Source organism: Melanostigma gelatinosum (genome assembly GCF_949748355.1).
Source record: "Melanostigma gelatinosum genome assembly, chromosome: 10".
NCBI lineage: Eukaryota > Metazoa > Chordata > Actinopteri > Perciformes > Zoarcidae > Melanostigma > Melanostigma gelatinosum.
Genome location: NC_136643.1, coordinates 5,638,399 through 5,663,912, shown reverse-complemented (window position 1 = coordinate 5,663,912; position 25,514 = coordinate 5,638,399). Strand labels below are relative to the sequence as shown.

The window sequence follows — 25,514 nt, the reverse complement described above, 5'->3', positions numbered from 1 at the left end:
AAGGAGATACAGCAGGAAAAAAAGAAAACAAGGCTCTTTTGTCTTTTCTTAATTATTCATGCCCAGGAGGGATGCTCTCTCTGCTTTGTTTTTGTCAGCTGACACGTGTACAGGTACACTCAAAAAAATAATTCATTGGATGAACTCAATTAAATTGTGGGCAGGTTTTCCACCGAGGAAATATAGTTAAACCTACCTTAAACTAAAAACATCCATGCAATATAATTAAATTGAGTTAGTCCGACTCAATTTTATCAAATACAACCTAAATAAAAAAATACCATTCATGAAATGAAATTGATTTGTGTTAGTCCAACTCAATATAGTACAATTCATTGGAAATGAATTAATCAGGTAAAAAACTTTTTTTTATTTGACCCCCAATTAAGACACGAGACAAAACCTAGTTCAAGTGTTTTTTATTGAAAATGCTTAAATACATTAAATATGGTACAAATCTGACCATCCATGATTCTAGAGCCTGCATTTCATTTTTTAAATATAATTTGTTTTTTTTACAAAAACACTGATCAGAAAAGGATAGCAAAAAAATTCCAAAAGGATCTATACAGTGCATCTTTCATCGTTTTTAAATATTAAAACAGTAGTCTTGTAACAGCTCCACAACTGGTGACAAATAAATACCAAGCTATCCCAAATCCCTTGGCGCCACAAACAAAGACGCCATGAGGGTGGAGGCTATGCACTGCTCTCCAAACAGGGAATATCATTGCACTGCAGTGTAGTCACTCACCATAAACTATCATTTCCAAAAAGCACAAAACTTCCTGCAATCGATATGTACAACCACTATTGCAAGTGCTAAATTCCCACTACTTTGGTTTGTCAAGAGCAATACAGCTGTTTTCTTTCCTACCAGTACAGATGGTAGTACAAAAGGACTCCTTTACACTGAAGAATAGCCGATGATGTGTTATCATGTGCAGAAACAGGCAACTTGGACCACTTTTGGGCTACAACAGTAAAATCACAAAACATCCACAAACTAAAACTTATAGATTATAAATAACAAGGATACTCATAGTCAATGGAAGTTACAGCGTATTGAACTGTGTTAGGGTCCATTTCAACTCGAGTAGAGAGTCATTCAATCAGACAACGAGGAAAATGGACGTGCAAGTTGACGTTCAAGCGTAATCACACTCAAGTTGGGATGTGGAGGTGAATTGGGCAAAACTTTCTGCGGGTAAACACTTAACCAAGCTTGCAGTGACATGTAAAAGTTCCGTAATTTACAGTCTCTGGCTTGCCTCTGTGCAGCTTAGTCAATTTTTTCAAAATGTCAGAACCAGAAAAACATCCATGAGGTCATGGATTGTCGTTGACTGGGCGGAAGATGAAAGTAGAAAACATCCAAAAGATCTGACAAGGTTCTTTGGCTTTGTCACTTGGTGTTCACCTCTTGTGCAAACATCTTGATTTTCAGCTCCTGTATCTTAGAATTCAGCTTGTGCCCATCCAAATTCATTATGACCTTCTGGAGAAGCTCAAAGATGTACTTGAAGTTGTCTGGAAAGCTTAGATTAAGGGCACAAATTAGCCCAAATCATGATGAACGCCATGATGACACTGTCTACGTTGTTCAGGACTTTAATGCAGTTGATCAAGTCCCACGTCCTCTGGCTCCCAATCTCTTTGGATCATGTAAATCCTTATGACAGTGAATGCGATGTCCCTCACTGCATCCTCAGCGGCGGAAGCCTGACAACAACACAAACACAGAAAACTTGTGTTTAAACTTGTGATTAATCCACAAACATGTGTGTATATATATATATATATATATATATATATATATGTGGGTAACACTTTGACGCTACATGGGAAACATATTGCGATAAACTTACCAGATTGATAAAGAGTCTGGATCTTCATTGAGGTAGATGACAGGCTTCTCAGATGCCCTTCCCTTTTGGTGTTGATGTCATCACACTAAAGGTTCTGGATAAAAGCAGAATAAAAGCAGGCCATTTACTATTCATCAAATGTTTTTAAAAAAGCAGATATGGACAAGAAAATATTACAATAACCACCCCAATACAGTGAAACTAATATTGTATACATATGTACTAACCAAATCATTGATGGTCAGGACATCCTTGACCTTTTCTCCTTCACACCTCCTTTGCTCTTTAAGCCCTGTACACTCAAAAAAATAATTCATTGGATGAACTCAATTAAATTGTGGGCAGGTTTTCCACCGAGGAAATATAGTTAAACCTAACTTGAACTAAAAACATCCATGCACTATAATTAAATTGAGTTAGTCCGACTCAATTTTATCAAATACAACCTAAATAAAAAAATACCATTCATGAAATGAAATTGATTTGTGTTAGTCCAACTCAATATAGTACAATTCATTGGAAATGAATTAATCAGGTAAAAAACTTTTTTTTAATTTGACCCCCAATTAAGACACGAGACAAAACCTAGTTCAAGTGTTTTTTATTGAAAATGCTTAAATACATTAAATATGGTACAAATCTGAACATCCATGATTCTAGAGCCTGCATTTCATTTTTTAAATATAATTAGCTTTTTTTTACAAAAACACTGATCAGAAAAGGATAGCAAAAAAATTCCAAAAGGATCTATACAGTGCATCTTTCATCGTTTTTAAATATTAAAACAGTAGTCTTGTAACAGCTCCACAACTGGTGACAAATAAATACCAAGCTATCCCAAATCCCTTGGCGCCACAAACAAAGACGCCATGAGGGTGGAGGCTATGCACTGCTCTCCAAACAGGGAATATCATTGCACTGCAGTGTAGTCATTCACCAGAAACTATCATTTCCAAAAAGCACAAAACTTCCTGCAATCGATATGTACAACCACTATTGCAAGTGCTAAATTCCCACTACTTTGGTTTGTCAAGAGCAATACAGCTGTTTTCTTTCCTACCAGTACAGATGGTAGTACAAAAGGACTCCTTTACACTGAAGAATAGCCGATGATGTGTTATCATGTGCAGAAACAGGCAACTCGGACCACTTTTGGGCTACAACAGTAAAATCACAAAACATCCACAAACTAAAACTTATAGATTATAAATAACAAGGATACTCATAGTCAATGGAAGTTACAGCGTATTGAACCGTGTTAGGGTCCATTTCAACTCGAGTAGAGAGTCATTCAATCAGACAACGAGGAAAATGGACGTGCAAGTTGACGTTAGAGAGTAATAACACTCGAGTTAGGATGTGGAGGTGAATTGGGCAAAACTTTCTGCGGGTAAACACTTAACCAGCTTGCAGTGACATGTAAAAGTTCCGTAATTTACAGTCTCTGGCTTGCCTCTGTGCAGCTTAGTCAATTTTTTCAAAATGTCAGAACCAGGAAAACATCCATGAGGTCATGGATTGTCGTTGACTGGGCGGAAGATGAAAGTAGAAAACATCCAAAAGATCTGATAAGATTCTTTGGCTTTGTCACTTGGTGTTCACCTCTTGTGCAAACATCTTGATTTTCAGCTCCTGTATCTTAGAATTCAGCTTGTGCCCATCCAAATTCATTATGACCTTCTGGAGAAGCTCAAAGATGTACTTGAAGTTGTCTGGAAAGCTTAGATTAAGGGCACAAATTAGCCCAAAGCATGATGAACGCCATGATGACACCGTCTACGTTGTTCAGGACTTTAATGCAGTTGATCAAGTCCCACGTCCTCTGGCTCCCAATCTCTTTGGATCATGTAAATCCTTATGACAGTGAATGCGATGTCCCTCACTGCATCCTCAGCGGCGGAAGCCTGACAACAACACAAACACAGAAAACTTGTATTAAATTAATCCACAAACATATATATATATATATATATGTGGGTAACACTTTGACGCTACATGGGAAACATATTGCGATAAACTTACCAGATTGATAAAGAGTCTGGATCTTCATTGAGGTAGATGACAGGCTTCTCAGATGCACTCCCTTTTGGTGTTGATGTCATCACACTAAAAGTTCTGGATGAAAGCAGAATAAAAGCAGGCCATTTACTATTCATCACATGTTTTTAAAAAAGCAGATATGGACAAGAAAATATTACAATAACCACCCCAATACAGTGAAACTAATATTGTATACATATGTACTAACCAAATCATTGATGGTCAGGACATCCTTGACCTTTTCTCCTTCACACCTCCTTTGCTCTTTAAGCCCTGTATCAGGGAGTCTGAGAAGAGGTCCAGCTGTGACATGAACTTTGATTGAAATGGCTTGGCGGTGATCAGCAGGAACTCTGCATTGACCTGAATAACAAACAAAATACAGCTGTTTGTTACTTGTTTATTATAATTACTATCACATTATGTGGGATTATTAGATTCAAATTGCGATTGTGAAGCCATTAATCATCAAAATGGTAAACACATAGAAACACACATTTACTTACTTAACTTTGCTGGAACAGGGAAGGGGCCTCTGCTCCACAATCTCTGGTTGAATGTGCAGTTCAGCATGTGTGATTTAGAAGCTCACTCCATGTATTAAATGTACATGGGCAATGTATGGACATGTATAGCGATAACTGCCCCTACAATGCCCATGCAACAAGAAATACCTGCTAGCTAGTTCCAAACTGCATTCTTTACACTGACACATGCAGAGTCCTAAAGAGAATAAAGAGAATTAGTACATATCAAACTGAACAAATAACAATGAGAGATCAGCTCGCATCGAGCATATAACCTATTACGTGCTATCATTAGGAGGTTGCCTCAAGAAGCTTGGTAATGCTGATCAAACTGCAAAAGATGAGATAAATATATTAGTGGAGGGAAAGGCTGGAATAATCCAAAGTTCACATAAAACAAAGTCAAGTCAAAAGTGCTTTGGAGCACTCGCAGATATAATGTTACCATTTAGAATAGACTAGCAATTCACCTTTTACAGCAACACTAAAGCTACATACAACAGAAATCAAATCATGCAAGCGTGTTAAATAAGATTAAGACCGTCATTTTAATAAAATATCAAACTGTTTGCCTTGAAAACTCATTCGCACTCCTGCCTGCGTTCACACAGTGTAAGGTCATAGAAATACAATGAGTAGAACGGACATCGATGTTTGTCTTGGTCGTTTTACTAGTTCAAAAGAAAATAGTGCTCAACACTGCGCATTGACCGTAGTATAACAGAAAAGTTAGCCCGCTACATCGATCAGTTCTTCACAATGACGACGGTACACGTACAAACTGCCGCTGCTCTGATCCCGTTACATCGGTTTGAATGGGAATGTCCGTTCTACGCTCTTTCTATTTCTATGGCTGCTGCGATAAAACACCGCTGACTTCCGTGTGTTCATGCATCAGGTGCCCGCGCGAGTGAGAGGAATTCAGCGGTTTTATGAGCTCATGATTTATTCATATTAAACATTTTTCAGTGAAGAAAACGTGGCTAAACCCACTAGAACTGAACGCCCACTAGAGAGTGGCCTTCTGCGGCCTGCTCTGCCTGCCGACATTATGGCGCTGGAGAGGGGGAGACCGTAGTCTGCTCGTTTAACTGCTCTCCTACTGTTTTTTAGTGCATACAGACAGTTCATAAGGAAGCCTTCGGCGCTGCGTCCAAGCCGTATTAATGACAGTACCCTGATCTCTGGTCTGCTCTATAATGCAAACCACGTTGGCTACCTAGCTTGCTAGCTAGCCTGCCAGCTAGCCTGTGTGCCTTCGATCTTATTAAAAACGGAACAGTCGTGTGGCTAAGTTATCACGTCTGTTCCACACATTGTGGTCATTATTACAGAATGGAAGCCTTGATTGACAACGAGGTACATTCTAAACTACTACAACAAAATATATAAAGTTACTTACCAAAGAATGGACGGTCGGTTTGAATCTTGCTGCAGTCGGAAAGGGGGGAAAGACGACTGAGAGCACGTGATCTGGTACATGCGCAAGGGGTAGTCCCCCAACCAAACACATTTATTTTGAGTTGATACACACCATCTAACCCAAATAAATCTAATAAATGAAAGTATTCATGCATTTTATGTTAGACCCATTAAATATAAATGTGTTCATTTTTTAACTTGATATATTTCAATTAATCAAACACGATTTAAATGTGTCACCTTTAAGAAGGGCTTGAATCGTTTTTTTGAGTGTATCAGGGAGTCTGAGAAGAGGTCCAGCTGTGACATGAACTTTGATTGAAATGGCTTGGTGGTGATCAGCAGGAACTCTGCATTGACCTGAATAACAAACAAAATACAGCTGTTTGTTACTTGTTTATTATAATTACTATCACATTATGTGGGATTATTAGATTCAAATTGCGATTGTGAAGCCATTAATCATCAAAATGGTAAACACATAGAAACACACATTTACTTACTTAACTTTGCTGGAACAGGGAAGGAGCCTCTGCTCCACAATCTCTGGTTGAATGTGCAGTTCAGCATGTGTGATTTAGAAGCTTACTCCATGTATTAAATGTACATGGGCAATGTATGGACATGTATAGCGATAACTGCCCCTACAATGCCCATGCAACAAGAAATACCTGCTAGCTAGTTCCAAACTGCATTCTTTACACTGACACATGCAGAGTCCTAAAGAGAATAAAGATAATTAGTACATATCAAACTGAACAAATAACAATGAGAGATCAGCTTGCATCGAGCATATAACCTATTACGTGCTATCATTAGGAGGTTGCCTCAAGAAGCTTGGTAATGCTGATCAAACTGCAAAAGATGAGATAAATATATTAGTGGAGGGAAAGGCTGGAATAATCCAAAGTTCACATAAAACAAAGTCAAGTCAAAAGTGCTTTAGAGCACTCACATATATAATGTTACCATTTAGAATAGACTAGCAATTCACCTTTTACAGCAACACTAAAGCTACATACAACAGCAATCAAATCATGCAAGCGTGTTAAATAAGATTAAGACAGTCATTTTAATAAAATATCAAACTGTTTGCCTTGAAAACTCATTCGCACTCCTGCCTGCGTTCACACAGTGTAAGGTCATAGAAATACAATGAGTAGAACGGAATCGATGTTTGTCTTGGTCGTTTTACTCGTTCAAAAGAAAATAGTGCTCAACACTGCGCATTGACCGTAGTATAACAGAAAAGTTAGCCCGCTACATCGATCAGTTCTTCACAATGACGACGGTACACCTACAAACTGCCGCTGCTCTGATCCAGTTACATCGGTTTGAATGGGAATGTCCGTTCTACGCTCGTTCTATTTCTATGGCTGCTGCGCTAAAACGCCGCTGACTTCCGTGTGTTCATGCATCAGGTGCCCGCGCGAGTGAGAGGAATTCAGCGGTTTTATGAGCTCATGATTTATTCATATTAAACATTTTTCAGTGACGAAAACGTGGCTAAACCCACTACAACTGAACGCCCACTACTAGAGAGAGTGGCCTTCTGCGGCCTGCTCTGCCTGCCGACATTATGGCGCTGGAGAGGGGGAGACCGTAGTCTGCTCGTTTAACTGCTCTCCTACTGTTTTTTAGTGCACACAGTTCATAAGGAAGCCTTCGGCGCTGCGTCCAAGCCGTATTAATGACAGTACCCTGATCTCTGGTCTGCTCTATAATGCAAACCACGTTGGCTACCTAGCTTGCTAGCTAGCCTGTGTTGCCTTCGATCTTATTAAAAACGGAACAGTCGTGTGGCTAAGTTATCACGTCTGTTCCACACATTGTGGTCATTATTACAGAATGGAAGCCTTCATTGACAGCGAGGTACAGTCTAAACTACTACAACAAAATATATAAAGTTACTTACCAAAGAATGGACGGTCGGTTTGAATCTTGCTGCAGTCGGAAAGGGGGGAAAGACACTGAGAGCACGTGATCTGGTACAGGCGCAAGGGGTAGTCCCCCAACCAAACACATTTATTTTGAGTTGATACACACCATCCAACCTAAATAAATCTAATAAATGAAAGTATTCATGCATTTTATGTTAGACCCATTAAATATAAATGTGTTCATTTTTTAACTTGATATATTTAAATTAATCAAACACGATTTAAATGTGTCACCTTTAAGAAGGGCTTGAATCGTTTTTTTGAGTGTATGATGGTGCAGGCAGTGTGTCTGTGTGTGTGTGTGTGCGCGCGTGCGTGTGTGTGTGTGTGTGTGTGTGTTTATATAATTGTGTTTGTCTCCTGTCTGTCTGAATTGCACAGAAATGCCAGTTAAATGTGTCCCTCTTTGTCTGTATTTCAAGCAGACACAATGTGTCCATCAGGCGACACAGCCGCGTCGGAGAAGCCGCAGCTCTTTCCTCCTCGGGCCCCGATCAAAGCGAGGATAGAAGCGCAACAACGGAGGCCCAGCAGCCTGAGCTGATGGGCTCTTTAAATCCACTGCAGTCGACAACAGCTCGGCGGCGACCCTGCCCCGCGCTCGCTCTAATCGCTTCAAAATGAAGTCGCAAAGGAAGCGCGCGAGGGCGCACGCCAGCCCGAGCTCTCCTGTTCCGCAAAGGTGCAGCGGCACTTGTTTGTGCAGAATGTCTGGCAATTAAAAATAATTGGGAAGCAGGTTTGCCTGCGAAATCTTCCAAGAGTGCCAGTTATGATCTAATGAAGCTGCATTAGGCACGCTGAAAGCTGAGAGCGCCGTATGACAACGGCAATTAGCCGGGATCATAGGCAAAAAAAAGGAAAAATGAATCATTAAATAAAATAGCTCGGCCAAGATTAGCTTTCCACTTAATGACCAATTCATTAGCTAATTGATTTCTTATTAGTTACAGGCAGAGACGACTGTTTGGAGTACTGGTGCCGGTAATTAACAGCGTTTACGCCATTAGTCAATCGGCTAATTCTTCCAGGAAAACAACTTTGGAGAGGAGCATAGCTGGAGGCTTACGGCCAGTTGCTTTTTTTCCTCCTCGGCCGTGTTATCTATTTAACACCGAGAGGGGAATCGTCTCTGAGCTCAGGGGCTTTTTAACACGCACCAGCATCTAATGATTAGCCATTCATGTCATGTGACCGCGTGCGTTCAGCGTCCGAGTCCAATGGGGGCGGAGATGGATGGATGAGGATAGGAGGGAGGGAGAGAGGGATGAGAGAGGTGATGTAATTAAAAGAAGAAGAAAAAAAGAGCACTGCAAATCTGTTACATTCTATATATAATGCTTTTTTTTCCCAGTATCGCATCTGCGCTGCCTGCACCTATATTAGGTGCTTCAAATGAATTGAGGGGGAATTAGATTAATTATTGCTCTCAGCTGGCGAGGCTGCTGCGGCCTTCTTCCCTCCGTCGGACCGTCGGGTTGAAGAAGACGAGGATGGATGGATGAGCAGTGACAGGTGCTCTCTGCCTTCAGCAGCTCACTGAGCTATCAACCAGCAGTTAATAATGACTGCCTGCTGAGGGCATGCACCACTGCCCACTTTATGAAGCGGCACATCGGAAACATGTGATCTAAAATGTAGCTGAATAACTAATAACACCAATCATTTTTACAACACTGTCTGTTACTAACGACGGCCTGGTCAGTGGGTTCCTCGTTACTGAATGGTCAGAAAACATAATTATGATCTCATTGCTTGTTCACAAATCTCTCATTGCACTCTTTTAAAGGGGACATATAATGATAAGGTCAGTATGTGAGTATCTCCACTAATGGCTTGAGAACTACTTGCAAAGGTGGCGGTTCTAGACCAGGGGCCTGGGGCCACATGCGATGTTAGGGGTACCAACATATTATGCAAATACTGCATTGGATACCTCAGGAGGAAGAGCGGTCGTCCACGAATCATGAATTTGGTTTAATCCCCAGCCCCTTACCTGTTGAAGTGTCCTTAACCCAACATGCTAGAGTTAGTGTGAATGTTTATGGCTCCTGAGGAAGAGGTGGCCTCTTATATGTTATAGTCTCTGCCACCAGAGTAGTGTGAATGAGTGAATGCTAACTTGTGTTGCTAAGCGCTTTGATTGGTCGCTAACAAGCTCTGTATAAATGCAGTATATTTAACATCCGTGCTTGGTTCTCCAAAACACTAACGATTCACAAATAACAGTAAACTCAGTAATACTCATTCAGTGTTAATATACATTGCATCCCTGCTAGAAGAATTACAAGTTCCTGTTTTTTACATAAAATCATAAATGTGTTCTAGTAAAAACCCAAATACAAGCATGGACCTGAAAACGAGCATTATATGTCTCCTTTAACTGCCTCTACGCTTTGCATTAATTAATATGAGGTTTCGACTGCTCAAAAATAATGCAACTGTCAAATTCCAGTCTAGCTCAGACTTTCCTTGTCCACCTGCCTCTGTCTCTGCCTCTGTCTGCAGATGCCCCTCATCGGCCGCTCACCTTCTTCCAGCGCTCAAAAAAAAGAAAGGTGTATAAAGTGTATCTCCTAACTCGTGGCAGCGCTTGTCGTCCGGCAGATGCAATCGACGTGTCAAAAGCTTGAGGCGCAGCGTGAATTATTTGCTCGTGAGGAGTCAAAAATATTCCCTGCCACTCTCACGAAGTGCAGGTAAAAAAAGAAAAAGAGCGATATTTCTCACTCGTCCAAATTGCACATCTAAAGACGTCAAACGAGGGATTCCTGCAGAAAGTGGACTGAAGTTTGACTGTATCGTCACCGGCCTCTGAGGGAGGAGAGACGAGCAAAAAAAATCAAAGGGGTGAGATGATGGACGTGTCTGATAGGAGAGAAGGCAGTGATTTGGCCCATGAAAGCCTGCCTTCAGCCAACAGACACGCGGCCCCGCGGGGCACATCACTGGATCGGTCTTGCCCACGCGGCGCGTGGGTGTGCTGGTGCGTCGCGAGTGTTTTTTTTTTCGATGCACAAGTATGTGTGTGTGCGTGCGCACAACAGGTCGCGCGGGGACTCACTTTCCTTTTCCTCTGAGTCCCAGCTACAGAGGGCGACCCCGCCCCCTTGTCTGATCACACAGCACATGCACGCACGAGCCTCTTCTCCATGCGTCGCCATCCTCACCCCTAATCCCTGGCATCTGTTCTCCATTCGCCCTCAGCTCTACCTCTGTGTTGTTCCTCGGGTAAGACCCCTGCTTTGTGTTTTTCCTCACCTTTTGCCTCATCCCTCAAATCCACTCTCCCCCCTATACCGCCCCCCGCCCCCCCCCCCGTCTGCATCGGGCCCTCGTTTTCTGTTAATTAAATCTAACGAAGCCATCTATCAAGGCCTCCTCTTTTCTCAACGCCACAACATAAATCACTCTCCCTAAAAAAAAGGAGATGCTATTCCTCTCTCGCTCTTGTTCTCTCTGTCGCTGTCCCTCTCTTTTTTTTGTTCTCTCTCTCCAGACCGGGCTTTAATTGTGTGATTGAGAAAGTGTAGCACCACTCCATGAAAGACGGTCTGCCTCTGAATGGCTGCTCTCCGGCTGACACCAGAGGGACCCCTTATAGCCCACTGTGGTGAGACACACACTCACACACTCACTCACACACACGCGCGCGCACACACACACACACACACACACACATGGAGTGAGAGCAGGCGACTTAAAACAGACACTTATTGTAAATGGGCCTCATTGGTCTCTGAAGACGTTGTTAACGTGTCTGGATGGTTTCCCCCTGCCAAGAGGGAACTTGATCCATCTCCACATTTGCTAAATTAATTTCTATTACAAGCTGTGACTGACTAACACTGCCCAAATTGGGATTTATTTGCCCCCACAATGCACAGAAGTCCTCTCAAATGGGCAACGCTGAAGGATCTAACAGGGAATCAGCATCAAACTGCTGCTATCTGGCCGCTGTTTTGCATGATACTTCTTCTTCTTCTCTGCTGGCAGATGAACAATAGAAATTAGACAATTACACAAATAGCCTTTTTTCTTCGCAATGGTTTTGGGGTCACTGTGCAGAGTCCCCTCCCCCCCCCCCCCCCCCTTCCACCCCCTCCAAAGACAATGATGCAAACCTGATGCAACACACTGCGCGCGAGGAGACCCAGACGTGTCTAAATAATTCATAAATGATGCATCTTGTTAGCTTCGACTCACAGGTTTGGGTTGCCTTCTCCTGCACCAAATGATCAATGTCCTCCTATTATCCTTGCACGCTCTCTTCAGTTCCATTCCCGATTCCCCCCACCTCTCCCCAGGTCTTTCATGTTGCCCTCTGGGAGCCAAACAAAACACGGTTTTCTACTGCAAATAAGGAGCTAAAACACCATGTGATCAGTCATGAATTATTTGAATGCTATTGATTTGTATAAAATGTTGCCTCTCCCCAGAGCGTTTTGACCACGAGAACAATAGCATTCCTTATAGGGGACTTGGGGAAAGTCTTTTTTTTCTCGTATAAATAAAAGCAAACGATGTTAAAGAGATGCTCGTAATTAACAACATGAAGAGCAAACTGCTTGTTAAGGAGAGAGAGAAGGAGCTTGTGTTTGATTTTCAAGCATTGTCGGTGGATTAGCATGTTTTCTCTGCAAATGTGTGCTGCATTTAAGGGTATAATGTCAATTTCATGCCTTTCCCCCCCCTCAACAAGAGGGCCCCGGTGCCCTGTGGTTAGCAGTTAGAGAATACACAGGGAAAAATAACAATCCAAACATATTCCCAAAACATCCCAGTCGAGCGTGAGCTAATGTTCAGCACATCTTGGTATTTTCATGTTGAGAATTGTTTTTCTTTTCTTTTCTATTTCTTTTCTTTTTTCTTTTTTGCCCTGAAAGCCTCATTTAGATGGCAGACAAGGCTTTTGAACACAGAAACGGCACAGCACTGGAACAAGGACCCAAATGAAGGCCCCAGACAACGCAGCAACCACGAGATCCCTGCACCCCGCAGACAAGCCAGAGGAGTCTAATAAACAAACACACAATCACTGTCATCAACACGACAGCCGGTTAAAACCACTCCTCTTCCTCACAACAAAAGGTTTAACGCTCCCTACCAGGGGAAGAATCCAATTGTCTGTCTTTTTCTGCAGAAAGGATGCCATCTGTACAGCAACTCTGCATTGCTGAATCAGATTCAAGCATACCTCTTTATTGCATTTCTTTCGCTACCCCCCCCCCCCCCCCCTTCTGTCCCTATAGTACGAGATGATGATATTTGGAGATGTATGCGCTGCTCTAAAAGAGGCTTTACGGTCGTGGAAATGATATTAGAAGCTGGAGGTGCAGCAGTCGCTTTTTAAGTTACATTTTCAGAACTCACTCTGCTCTCTGGGGGCCGAGTGTAACATTTAGACAATCGCATCTGTCATAAGTTATGATTTGACTGTGGCGTGATGCGTATAAAAACACCATCTTTCCTTACCTTTCTTTCACACACACATAATTGGTCCCACAAAAGTATGCAGTTATTAGTAAAACAATGAATGAAAAGGAAATCATCCCATGACTTTTTTTTTTTTTATAAATGCCCAATCTTAAGTAATCAAATGATGTGCTTTTGTCACTTCTCATGAGTGGAAAATGTCAAATCTTGGCAAACTTCCAGGAGCAAAGAGCTGCATTTAGGATCATCCGCAACAGGGATTAGTCCGGCAGAGGGGAACAGGTTGAAACAGCGTTCTGGCATTATAAGGGGGGGGGGGGGGGGGGGGGGGACTCGGTTGTCCTCCCTGTATTCCCTCCACCTCATCTCCAAATCTGGATACTAGCACAAGCAGAGGGATTTCACTCCTTCACAGGCTACAGGCCACTAACACGATTCAATTCCAACATCCAACACTCTACCCAAAAGCCCAGTCAGATGTATGATCAACGGCAACGCAATCCTAATTTGCTCATTGCTTTGCATAGCTAGAGCATGTCACCCCCCCCCCACACACACACACACACACACTTTCTCTCCCTCTCTTGCACACTGTCTCTTCACCCTCCCTTTCCTCCTCTCCTCATTTCCCTCCCCTCTCTCGCTCTCTGCTCTCCTCCAGCCAGCGCAGACTCATTTACGTCTGCTGATGTCTTGATAATGCTCCGAAGCCTTCACAAGCAGGTAGAGAAGAAATTCCTCAGCTCCCTAATTAGCAGTAAATTGGACGATGGGGGGCATGAGTAGGTTTATGGGCAGTAAAAGACAGCGTTTGTCACCTAGGACTGCATTCTTGTAAGTCAACGTAAAGAAAGCTGCAGTAATTCAGAGGTCTGCTGAGCACTCCTAAATATTTCCAGTAGATTAAATAAAGTGGAAAAAAAAAATACAAATGTATTATGTCTGAGTGAGTCAGTTGAGCTTCAGTGATTATGGGCTTTAATTGTCCAATTAATTTAAATCACTCTCTGTGTACAGTGGATATAAACACCAACGTACACATGTTGCCTTGCAGCGAGAGTAAACATGTAGGATATCATTTTGATAGATACAGATTGATCAAAGGTAATGATCAGATAGACATTTCAAGTAGAAATGAGGTGCCTGATTGCTGTAGAAAATACACATTGTTTATTCGTGAAATAAATACAATACTAACATCATCATAAAAATTCATAAAATAAACTGTGAATTTAATTTTAACGGAATCATATTAGAACAGTACTACTAATACTACTACTACTACTACTACTACTACTACTACTAATAATAATAATAATAATATTAATAATATTAATGGCATTAGTACTTTTTATTATTGCTTTAAATTGTATGCAATTCTGCATTTACGCACACTGCATCGCTTTTCTGTCCTGTGGTAAGCGACACTAATACTATACGAAAAATGCTGACAATAAATAAACAACTGAATAATTAAAAAAGAACTATGAGCGCATGTGCAGCAGGGAAGGCGGGGTGTTTGGATCGTGGGGGAATGAACGGCAGGTGAATATATGATTGAGGCCCCTTTAAGAGTTGTCGGCCATAAACTGTAGCGACACCAGCGTTGGTGCGTAAAGCGCATCCCTCCTGGATTCCTTCCGATATTCCTCCAGGCAGCTGCTGATTGGACAACCACGTGCCTCAAATTTGGGAGATTACAAGCAAGAGTTAAAAATTTTTTTTTTTTTTTTTTAATGGAACTGGAAAAATCGATTGTTATATAATTAACAAAATTAAATGAAATGTTATTACATTTTTTTATCAAAAATATTGTGCTATACGTTGTCTCGTTTTAATTGGCCACTGTGTTCGTCATTCATATTAAACATGCACAGCCTATAGGCCTTCTGGCAATATGTTTTCCTTTATTATTCTGGATGAATATTTTGTTGCACTGAAGAATTGTAAATGAGCTCAAGTGCATGCACCGTTCAAAACACAATACTTAATAGGGGGGGGGGGGGGGGGGAATCTATGCTGGTTAACAATTTATTTCCACCTTCTGATGAAAATGTCACAATCTGTTTTATTTTTTTGTTTCTGCACGTTCTCATATATCCAGCGCTGATATATCTAAATTGACGCATTTAAATTGACTGAACAAATAAAGATAACTTATCTCTTTTTGTTTTACATTCGAACGTTGGATGGCACATGGCGCGCGTAAAAGTTGGATATTTCCTTTATATGTTTGAATCTTTAGGAAGCCCCTGTTGCTGGATAATTTAGTTACACACACACACACACGTGCGCCCAACGCCACTTGATAGTGCGGGTGCGATATAGGCACACGACTGGGAGCGCAGATTTGCGTCTTAAAGGGGATTTAGGTCTATTAACAACAAAAGGCGCAGTTCGTGGCACGAGAGAGAGACCTCGGCTTGTGCGTCAGCCGCAACGATGTGAAGCGGGCTCGCTGATGAATGGAGAGACATCAAACCGAGTCATTAGAGAGCTGAGATATGAGACTTTCACAGTGGCGGGCCGCTCAGGGCGGCGCACCCAGGGGATCACACTCCTCTCCCGGCCTTTTGTGTTTGTGTGCCGCGGACTGATGAACGACTTAGATAACGTTAAGCCATTATGGGCTCACTTATTCCCATGAAAAGCCTGTAAATAGAGGGAACATTTTTTTTCTCTTCCCCTTCTGCTGATATCTATTGATTTGCAGCCCATATTTGTAACCGGAAACCACAAAAGGATTACAAGTGCTCAAAAGGGACCCGGATTTGTTCGAGCCAAATATTAATTACAGCATTACTCCCATGATTAAGTGTGTGTTTCATGCTCGCTGTACTTTTCCTCGTGATTCTCAGTTTGCATTCAGCTTCGCGTGAATACTCACGTTTAAAGAAGAAGACATTAACTTTAAAATGGCAAGAAATAAGAGTTTGCTCGCACAAAATATTTGTTTGGGAAAACAAAGTGTTGAGGCCAAATTAAATGTGACTGATTCCAACTGAACGTTATTGAATTATGTTGTGATGTTTTTAATAATTAATGACTGACAGAGTCCATATGTTTTCAATCAATAAGCCTCTTTTGAATTCTGTATTGACACCGTTGAATCCGTTTTTTTATTTTTATAAATGTTACTAACTCCACATTAGAGAAGTACGAGTCGACAGAGGTTATAGGTGGATTATGGAGCGAGTCGCACGCAGATTAGCCTTCAAACACGTTTGTCAACTCAACAAACGCACGCACGCACGCACGCACGCACGCACGCACACACACACACACACACACACACACACACACACACACACACACACACACCTACTACACTACAAATCATGGGGCAATCCTACAAAATGTGTATCTCCTAATCGCGTTAATTAAATTTTCGCCGAATTAATGAGACATAACAGCCACATATGCAGCCTCCTCGCAGGAGAGAGAGAGAGAGGGAGTGTGAGAGAGAGAGAGAGAGAGAGAGGGAGTGAGAGAGAGAGAGAGGGAGTGAGAGAGAGAGAGAGAGAGAGCCACCGCGGGTATTTTAATGACCCTGTAATTCAATTAACCGCCTCCATCAGCTCCATCATTGATTTGTGGAAGAAGAAGAAGAAGAAGTATAAGAAGAAGTATAAGAAGAAGAAGAAGAAGAAGAAGAAGAAGAAGAAGAAGAAGAAGAAGAAGAAGAAGAAGAAGAAGAAGAAGAAGCTGCTGAAAGTTGAATTCTGCTAAATCGAGCCGGCCTGTAATTGCTCAAGACACAGAGGATCGGAGGGAAGAGGGGGGGGGGGGGGGGGGGGGCTGGGCTGAGGTGGCCGTGTATAAATAGTGTGCTCTCAAATACACAGTCACAACAGCAGGAGTGATCTCACCTCCTCTCCACCCCTTCTATATATCGCTGCTGCCAGCCTCCCCCCCCCCCAAAAAAAGAAGGAAAAAAAGAGCGTATCCGCGAGCGGTAGGCTGCCGGGTTTACTATATAGAGACGGCGAGGGAGTACATACCGAGAATTCACCGTGGATTTCCCTGACCAGGACCACTGCTGAGCGACCGAGCCCCCGACCATGGAAGAGCTCACGGCATTCGTGTCGAAATCCTTCGATCAGAAGACCAAGGAGAGCAGCAAGGAGAGTATCACGTACAGGGAAGTTTTGGAGAGCGGCTTGACGAGGGCGAGGGAGCTGGGCAGCCCGGAAACAAACCTGCAGGACATAACGGAGGGCAGCCACTGCCCGGTGCATCTGTTCAAGGACCACGTCGAGCTAGAAAAGGAGAAGCTGAAGGACTTTAGTGTTTCGAGGTCGGCCGAGGGTAAGTTTTTTATTTTTTATTTTAAATGTAAGAAAAAAATGCTCCGTATTATGTCAGGGAGATGTCTCAAATTCCGTTGTTCTTTGTTTTTTTTTCTACCGAGAGCGACGTTTCTGTTTTTTTTTTGTTTATTTGTTTTTATCCACAAATCCACGCGTAAAAAGAGTTGACACGACCGTGCGCGTTTACTTCACGGTACATTTACAAAGTTAGCGCATTATTGGGTGTAAAAGTCTTATTTTTTACACAGCAGTAGGCGGGCCTTCGTCAGGTCGTTGTTTTAAGTATTTGATGATGGTTTTAAGACGTTCAGTCTTTGGCCAAACGAAAATAAAATCACTGTAGCATTTCTTATCATTTATATTATAGAAGTTTATTAAATCATAATAATGAGTTTAGCCACATTTTAATGGCAATTTAACATTTTGTGGCAGCACGAAAATATGTGTCAGCTATAGTACTCCCACATTATAAAGTGTATGGTAAGCGTGTGTCTGGTACAGTACCTACTGTACCAGACACACGCTTACCATAGCTGACACATCATCTATATTATATTTGGCATCATTTAAAAGTTGAACTGCAATACTAGTGTCCCCTTTATTAAAACCTACACCCTGCATGGTTGTCACACTGCTTTAGTTTGTGTGCCCCCCACCCCACACCCCAAAAACAAATCACACTCTCAACTGTTAATTAAAGTCCTCTAAATTGTAAAAAAAGCAAAACAATCTTCCTTTAAAATAGCCCATCATTCATGAGCAGGTTAAAAACAGTACAGTCAACACAGCAGGACAGGCCTCTTCTAGCGCGCAGTGTGCTGTTTCAGACGTTTACTGAGTCATTTTAACCCGTTTCTAGATTTAAATAATAGGCAGAAAGAAAAGGGGCAGCATTAGCTGTATTTTCCTGCCTTATACTTCGATTAATATTCATGCAAATATGAATGCAAGCGAGGAAGGCTGGTTCTGTGTATTTAGGATTGGGATTTTATAACTTGATATAATATTATATATATATGTGATATTTAAAGACTTTCAGTTTTGGAAAAAGATATTTTCACGTCAGATTACTACGAACACCAGCATGTGACCAAACAGTCCAGTAATTACAGCAGCTGTCAGATGTGTTACTAATAATAACAACACACTGATAACACGGAACATAACAGATGATAAAAGTAGAATATACTGGCAGCATGTTGCATTATGTCAAATACAGACGTGTAAAGGTTTTAAATGAAAAATAAAGGAAATTATATATTTTAATTATTATTATTATATCTAGCCTGAAATGACCTCAGTCTGTTTGACGGAGGCGAGTATTTAAGCCCAAACCTTCACCGTTTAGCCGGGGCTTAATTCTCTGCTCTTTAATTCGCTCATTAGGCCTAACATGGCGCGTATTGACTGATTTACTTTATTACGGCGCTGACATCACACGCTGACTTATGGAGGCTGGGACACGCAGCCACAGGAGCCACAGGCTCTCCACATGCTCTCTCTTGGAGGAATATAGCCTGTGTAACGTGAGTGTTTGCTACAGAAACGGCAAGGCCTTATAGGCCCCTGCCAGGGCCCCGTGCACCGGTTATGGGGGGCAGTCATGTTGATAAGGGAGAGAGATAGTACGTTTATTTTCATTTTATTTTTGTTAACCCGTGGGCCGTTCAACAGGGATATACGAGTGCAAGGAGAAAAAGGAGGACGTGAAGTCGGAGGACGAGGACGCGCAGAGCAAACTGAAGCAGCGGAGGAGTCGCACTAACTTCACCTTGGAGCAGCTCAACGAGCTGGAGCGGCTCTTCGACGAGACGCACTACCCGGACGCGTTCATGAGGGAGGAGCTGAGCCAGCGGCTGGGACTGTCCGAGGCCCGGGTGCAGGTGAGGATCTACTGCTTTCTCTTCTTCAGGTCTTTGCTCCCAACTTTATCTGATACCAAACGGCAAATAACACATTGCGCTGCTGCTGCTGCTGCTGCTGCAAGAAACGATGTGGGTTTTTTTTCCTCTGGCAATATTCGCGCAGGGACTCGGCAGTGTGTCAGTGGGACAATATATTCTCGGTGTTTTGAAGCGATATTATGATCTTTGTCAGACGTTATGTGTCGTCAGACTGCAGCTCTCAGACAGCAGGTGTGGGTGGATTGTGTGGCAGTTTTGTTATGATCTAATCAGTTATTGCTTTGTGCTACAAGACGATCAACACATCAGTGTACCTCGTGAAAAATGAGTTGCTTACAAAAACAATTAGCACACTTAATAAACTGTTAGAAAATGTCATACTTTTCCTTTCTGTTTTATTTAAATAATCCAGTGCAGAGCAGTGCTGACCTGGTGCTCATCACGTTTTCGAGCTTGTAAATTAATGCAAGCGAAAAAAATGACTGAATCCCACCCCATAAAAATATATTTATTCTCTTATGTTTTGTGATATAAAGACATCATAGTGTGTGTCCTGCAAGACGCAAAACAAAATGCCAATAGCTCTTTATTCTATAGGCAGGATGAAATTACAAAAACCTGAGCGATATATGATGCAGTGTGAAAAAGTCTAAAATATTTTCATAATATCTGGTCAGTGTCATTTCATCACTGGCCTATCTGCTTTTTCATTTTTCCTGGTATCGTATATAATAACCCTGTATATGGAAGTTAAACGATCTCACCGTGGCAGTTGTATAAAATTGAGCATAAAAGTGCATTCTTGTCTTGTTTATATTTTATATGATTTGTGGGTTCGAAGATCGAACATTTACACTGAATATCTTTTAACCACATGTGCCTGCGCCTTCTCTGATGGAATTAACGAGTAGTTAAAATAACTGGAAACATAACCCTCTCTACTTTTATAGAGGGGGAGTTTAGTGACATCAAACACGTGCTGTAAATCATCGGGGGATGTAAGCTGCAGCAGCAGCAGGCCTGTATAGAGCCAACAGCCTCGATACACTCCTACGATCCGAGCAGCCTTAGGGGAGAAACACACACACACACACACACACACACACACACACACACACACACACACACACACACACACACACACACACACACACACACACACACACACACACACACACACACACACACACACACACACACACACACTCAGAAGAAAAAATCCCAACCAGTGATTAAAATGAATGAAGAGCCTGAATGGCCGCTTCAGGGGACGCGCTCTTATGTCAACTCGTATCCCTCCTCATTTTCTTTGTAATATCTGCCATTGGCTTGATGTAGTGTCCCCATAAAAACACATTAGAAATAACTCAATTCTGGCCCGATGCTGCTGTTCGGCTATCTAATCGGATGAATAAAAGACATCGTATAGAGCTTTATAAGACCGCAGACTACTATTCTGAGCCGAACACCGTCGGGGCTCGGTGGACAGTATAACCGGGGTAACGCTGCAATTATCACTAATAAAGTGAATCGCATGCGCGTTAAGATTATTTATGGTGTGAATATGGGTGATACAGACTCAACAGACTGAGTTTGTGTATGATTTCTGTCATCAAAGCGACTGACAGAACCTCTTGAAGAAGAATGCCTTTATTTATTCTTCAGGCCCGTCTCAGGCACGGGGACATGTTGTCTCCAGATCTAGTGAGAGTGGATTGCAGCACGCAGGGGCTGTTGCAGGCTGCGAACCCTCGCTCCGAGCAGCTGTCAATGAATCTAATTGAAAGTTATGAGAGCTTGGTGAGGAGCAGGCAGTAATTCGGTTAGGACTAATATCTTTGGGTTTCTGGCGCGCGGCTAAATTAAATGTCATTATTCACTGTCTCTAATAAAAAATCAAAAAGGAAATGAGATTAGGGTATTTGTGAAGCGCATCATTGAGTGGCCCTTAATGAAGAAATAACTGTCTGAACCAGTGTAGTTCACTTTGCTTAACATACTGGCGCGTAATTGGAATTGATCCCGGGCCCGTCTAATATTAGCCTTGATTTATCTGAGGGATTACTGTGCGTCTATGCAAAATCACCTGGGATGTTCATAAACACCTTTTCTACCATCATTTAACGCAGCTGATCTCTCACAGCCTGTACATTCATGACTATTTACAATATGTATTATTATTATTTTATTTGTATTATTCATTTATTGTACATTATTATTATTGTTGTTATTATTAATACTATGAATATTATTATTATTTTATTATCACGTTCATTATTAATGTTATTCTTTCGTGCTAATAATACAAATAATTATAAAAGTAGTAATGATAATAATATTGTTATATGAAAAACAATGATTTTTATTTTAGTTCAGCCTCCACTGCCGCTTGTCACTAACGACAGTTATTACAGACCCATAGACACAATATCACGCCGATCCACGCAGCTCAAAATGGCTTCACGGCACCTTGAGTCATCATCATCATCATCATCGTCATCATCAGTCTTCGCCCTTATGTGGTGGCCCGCGAGCGGCCGCTAATCTCGCGTCTGTAAATGATAATCATAGCGGGGGTCGGAGGGGAGGGGAGATAATGTTATTCACCGAGGCAAATTAGGCTGATGCTGATTAACAATAGGCCGCAGCCTGCAGCTTCAAAGCCAGGCGGCTAATTGGAAGGTGGCTAACGAAGTTTTTTTTAAGGTATCTTGATGGAATATTATCAAAGTATTCTTATTATATGTCTGTGGAGATTGTGGTCAATGCAGATCATAAAGTAATTTGGATGTATTTTAACACCATAATGGTCCTCTGTGTACTACAAAGCTAAATATCACGTGTACTCATCTTGTGGATTTGGTTTTAAAGGTTTTTCTGGGGTGTGTTTTATTCAATCTCCATACAATTTATTGATATTCTGTAGACTTCTTTATTTTTTCATCAGAATTTGGAGTATATTTTTGTACAAGCAGCTGAACAAGACTTCATTAGCTCATATGTAACCTACTCCTGATTTATTTTATTGGTTACAAATAAGTGGCCTATAATATTGTTAAAATAACATATGATATGACAATAAAAAGGACATCAATGACAGTTTTATTAAAATCTGGATTTAGTACTATTGTTCTATGTTTTTCTTACAGATAATTTGCTTTTTCAATTACAGGTCTGGTTTCAGAACAGAAGAGCAAAATGTCGAAAACAAGAAAACCAGATGCACAAAGGTAAATATCACTGCCTTTTCTAATGTTCTTATTTATACTTCCCCTTTTACTCTGCATTATTTCAGTTTTGCAATTTTCTGTCACTTTTTTTGAATTGCATGTGGCAAAAAAACAACCTCTGAATTGCTCATGTCATATAACAACAACTGTCTGGCTGTCTGACAGACATCTTTCCCTTCTCTGCAGGTGTTATCCTGGGTGGCGGCAGTCACCTCGACGCGTGCAGAGTAGCACCCTACGTCAACATGGGTGCCCTCCGGATGCCCTTCCAACAGGTAGGCTGAGTTCTCTTTTTTTGCTGACGAAGCTTGGTAAATTGAAAAAAAACAAACAAACATCCAATCAGGGGGAACTCGGCAGAAATACATGTAGAGAAGCTTAATATGCAGGCTGAGTTGCAGAAAAAAATATGATTACTCAGCATCTTGTAATGCAAGACTGTGAAATCTATTTAAAAAAAAGAACAGGTCAAAGCCAGTTGGAGCTGTGTTTCTGTGGTGGAATCCGCGTCAAAGTAGGCATTCTATATTTGTACCTTCACAAGAATCTATAGGCCATGTGCAGTTATTAGATGTGCGTGATGAGAGATTGTGTGTGTGTGTGTGTTTGTGTGTGTGTGTGTGTGTGTTGTAGGGGGAAGGGAGCAGCTCAGACCTCACTGCACCTTTCACCTCCCGGCAGACACATTTGATCTGCTGCTATCTGCCCCCATGCGTCCCCGGCTGCAGCGTTGTCTCGCTTGACCCCTCATGGAAAAAATGCGGCGGCCCTAATTAAGCCGACGGTGCGGCGGGCGCGAGCACATAAAAGGGATGATGAAAGACGGGGGGGTGGAGTGGAGGCTCTGATGGATATTTGTGCCGAGAGAGAGAGAGAGAGAGAGGAATGCCGTTTGAGGTTGAGATAGGTGGTGGGACTGCAAACACACACTGCACTGGTATTAGAATGCAGTGTGGGAATGGCGAGTGGTTTGGTTGGCTGAGGTGGAGGACTTGTAACTGCAAGGTCTACAGGGGTCAGATTTGGCCCTTAATAAACTGTGTGTGACAAACTTCTGTGTGTGAACAGGACACACTCGCACCCTGACACTCAAGCATCGATCTGACCCGCCGTGTCCCCCCTTCCCAAGACGCCCCACAAAAACCAAGTCTCAAAAACTTTGGTTTACCACCGGCGCTTATATGGTCTAATCAGACGTATTTGCGGTGTGCACTTGGAAACGATCCATCACAGTTGTAGTTTGTTGCCCTGTATTGTTGGTAAACGAGATGCGTGGAGACCTCTCCGTTGTTTGCAGTGAAGGTTTTTTGTTTGGGTCGCCTGAGCGATGATGCCTTCGTGGCTCAAATGCATTTTCCCTTTCGTTTAAACAACTTCGACTTCAGTCACTTCAGGCCAAAGTGAAAGGGAGCAAAGTGAAGAAAGAAAATAATATTTAGTGGAGTTAAAACTTTGACTTGATATCGTTCTATTTTGGTTGGAGAGGAACGCGTGAAATACTTGAGTTTTCCCACTTCTTCCTGTGGTGTTTGAAACACATGAGAAATGGCAACAGGCTCAGCTCGCTCCCTCTGAAGTGAGTGGATGCTTAATTTTCACCTACTTCTTATAAAATAATTGCCAAGAATGTGAAAACTGATATCCTATGCTCCTTATGGTTTCTTTTTCTCTCTCCCCCTCTTGACTCAGGAATATGTCTGGATAAATATTTATAACTCCAAATATGTGAAAATCTTTTGAGTGCAAAATTGTTTATTTATGCAATTGAATACATAATCAGGATAACAAGACTGCATATTTCCAAGGGTATGAGGGAGTCCTCAGTCTGAATTAAACAAATCGGCTCTGGGTCCTAGAAAGACTTTGATTCTGGACGATTAAGTTAATGTGGTGTCTGAGAGCAGTGTATGATTCATTAACTTTTAGAATAGCTGACGTGAAGAAAAAAAAGGGCTGCCCTTAACTATTTCCTTAGAAAACACACTGTAAGCAACAGCTTCGAGGGGGTAAAATTTGAGGGGGAATTTAATAGTGTCAGACTGTGACCTAAATCCTCAACACACACACACACACACGCGGCCCGAGGCGCCCACGCTGACTAATTTTGTGTTTTTTTTCTTCCCGCAGGTCCAAGCCCAGCTCCAGTTGGACGGGGTCGCCCACACCCACCACCACCTGCACCCTCACCTGGCGGCTCACGCCCCCTACCTGATGTTCCCGCCCCCTCCCTTTGGACTACCCCTCGCATCGCTTGCTGAATCAGCCTCGGCGGCGGCGGCGGTGGCGGCGGCAGCTGCCAAGAGCAACAGCAAGAACTCGAGCATCGCCGACCTGCGACTCAAGGCAAGGAAACACGCCGAGGCTCTGGGACTCTGACCCCCATCGGGCTTCCCCCCCCTCCCCTCCGCCCGCCTGATGCCCATAATCACCTCTCACACCAGACTGAGCCTGTGAAAGGGCCGTGACACTCACAGCTAAGACTAAACTAAACAAAAACACTGAGTGAGAGTGAAAGAGAGGAACACAAATACAGAGATGGGGGAGAGGGAGTGTGTGTGAGAGAGAAAGGGAGGAGGAAAATAAAAAAAGAAAGAAAGAAGGAGGGAGCGAGAAAATTGTCACAAAACCAGCTGCCAAAACAAACCACTTGTAGGTAATTAAATACCAGTGAAATCACCTTTTACTTTTCGCCCCAACAGGCAGGACTTCTGCGGGGCCAGTGGCTCAGTCCACTCCAGGCACAGATCACATCCCAAGGACCGTACAAACACATGTGGATGTCTGTGTGAGGGGAGGGGCCGGGCCGGGGCCCGTCAGACCAGAGGACGTTAGAACAA

General features: G+C 42.3%; 1 protein-coding gene and 2 long non-coding RNA genes across 4 annotated transcripts; 1 reads left to right on the top strand and 2 right to left on the bottom strand.

Moving 5' to 3' along the window:
• Positions 1 to 403: 403 nt before the first annotated feature.
• Positions 404 to 2,199, bottom strand: LOC306783788. The gene is made up of 3 exons (XR_013772320.1): positions 2,096 to 2,199; positions 1,869 to 1,962; positions 404 to 1,722 (listed from the first exon to the last, which is right to left on the bottom strand). It is a non-coding gene; the product is annotated as an uncharacterized lncRNA (long non-coding RNA).
• Positions 2,200 to 2,564: 365 nt separating this feature from the next.
• LOC306783825 lies at positions 2,565 to 5,867 on the bottom strand. The gene is made up of 5 exons (XR_013772322.1): positions 5,838 to 5,867; positions 4,415 to 4,631; positions 4,117 to 4,271; positions 3,891 to 3,983; positions 2,565 to 3,772 (listed from the first exon to the last, which is right to left on the bottom strand). It is a non-coding gene; the product is annotated as an uncharacterized lncRNA (long non-coding RNA).
• Positions 5,868 to 17,294: 11,427 nt separating this feature from the next.
• On the top strand, positions 17,295 to 25,053 carry shox (shox homeobox; the record flags this gene model as incomplete). 2 transcript variants are annotated; one of them, XM_079277051.1, is made up of 5 exons in its annotated part: positions 17,295 to 17,541; positions 19,218 to 19,426; positions 22,620 to 22,677; positions 22,864 to 22,952; positions 24,805 to 25,053. In XM_079277051.1, 5 exons carry the CDS (start codon positions 17,295 to 17,297, stop codon positions 25,051 to 25,053), a joined length of 852 nt encoding a protein of 283 aa, XP_079133177.1. The 2 variants fall into 2 exon arrangements, with proteins under 2 accessions (XP_079133177.1, XP_079133176.1); XM_079277050.1 differs by having other exon boundaries at positions 22,843 to 22,952.
• Positions 25,054 to 25,514: the final 461 nt, after the last annotated feature.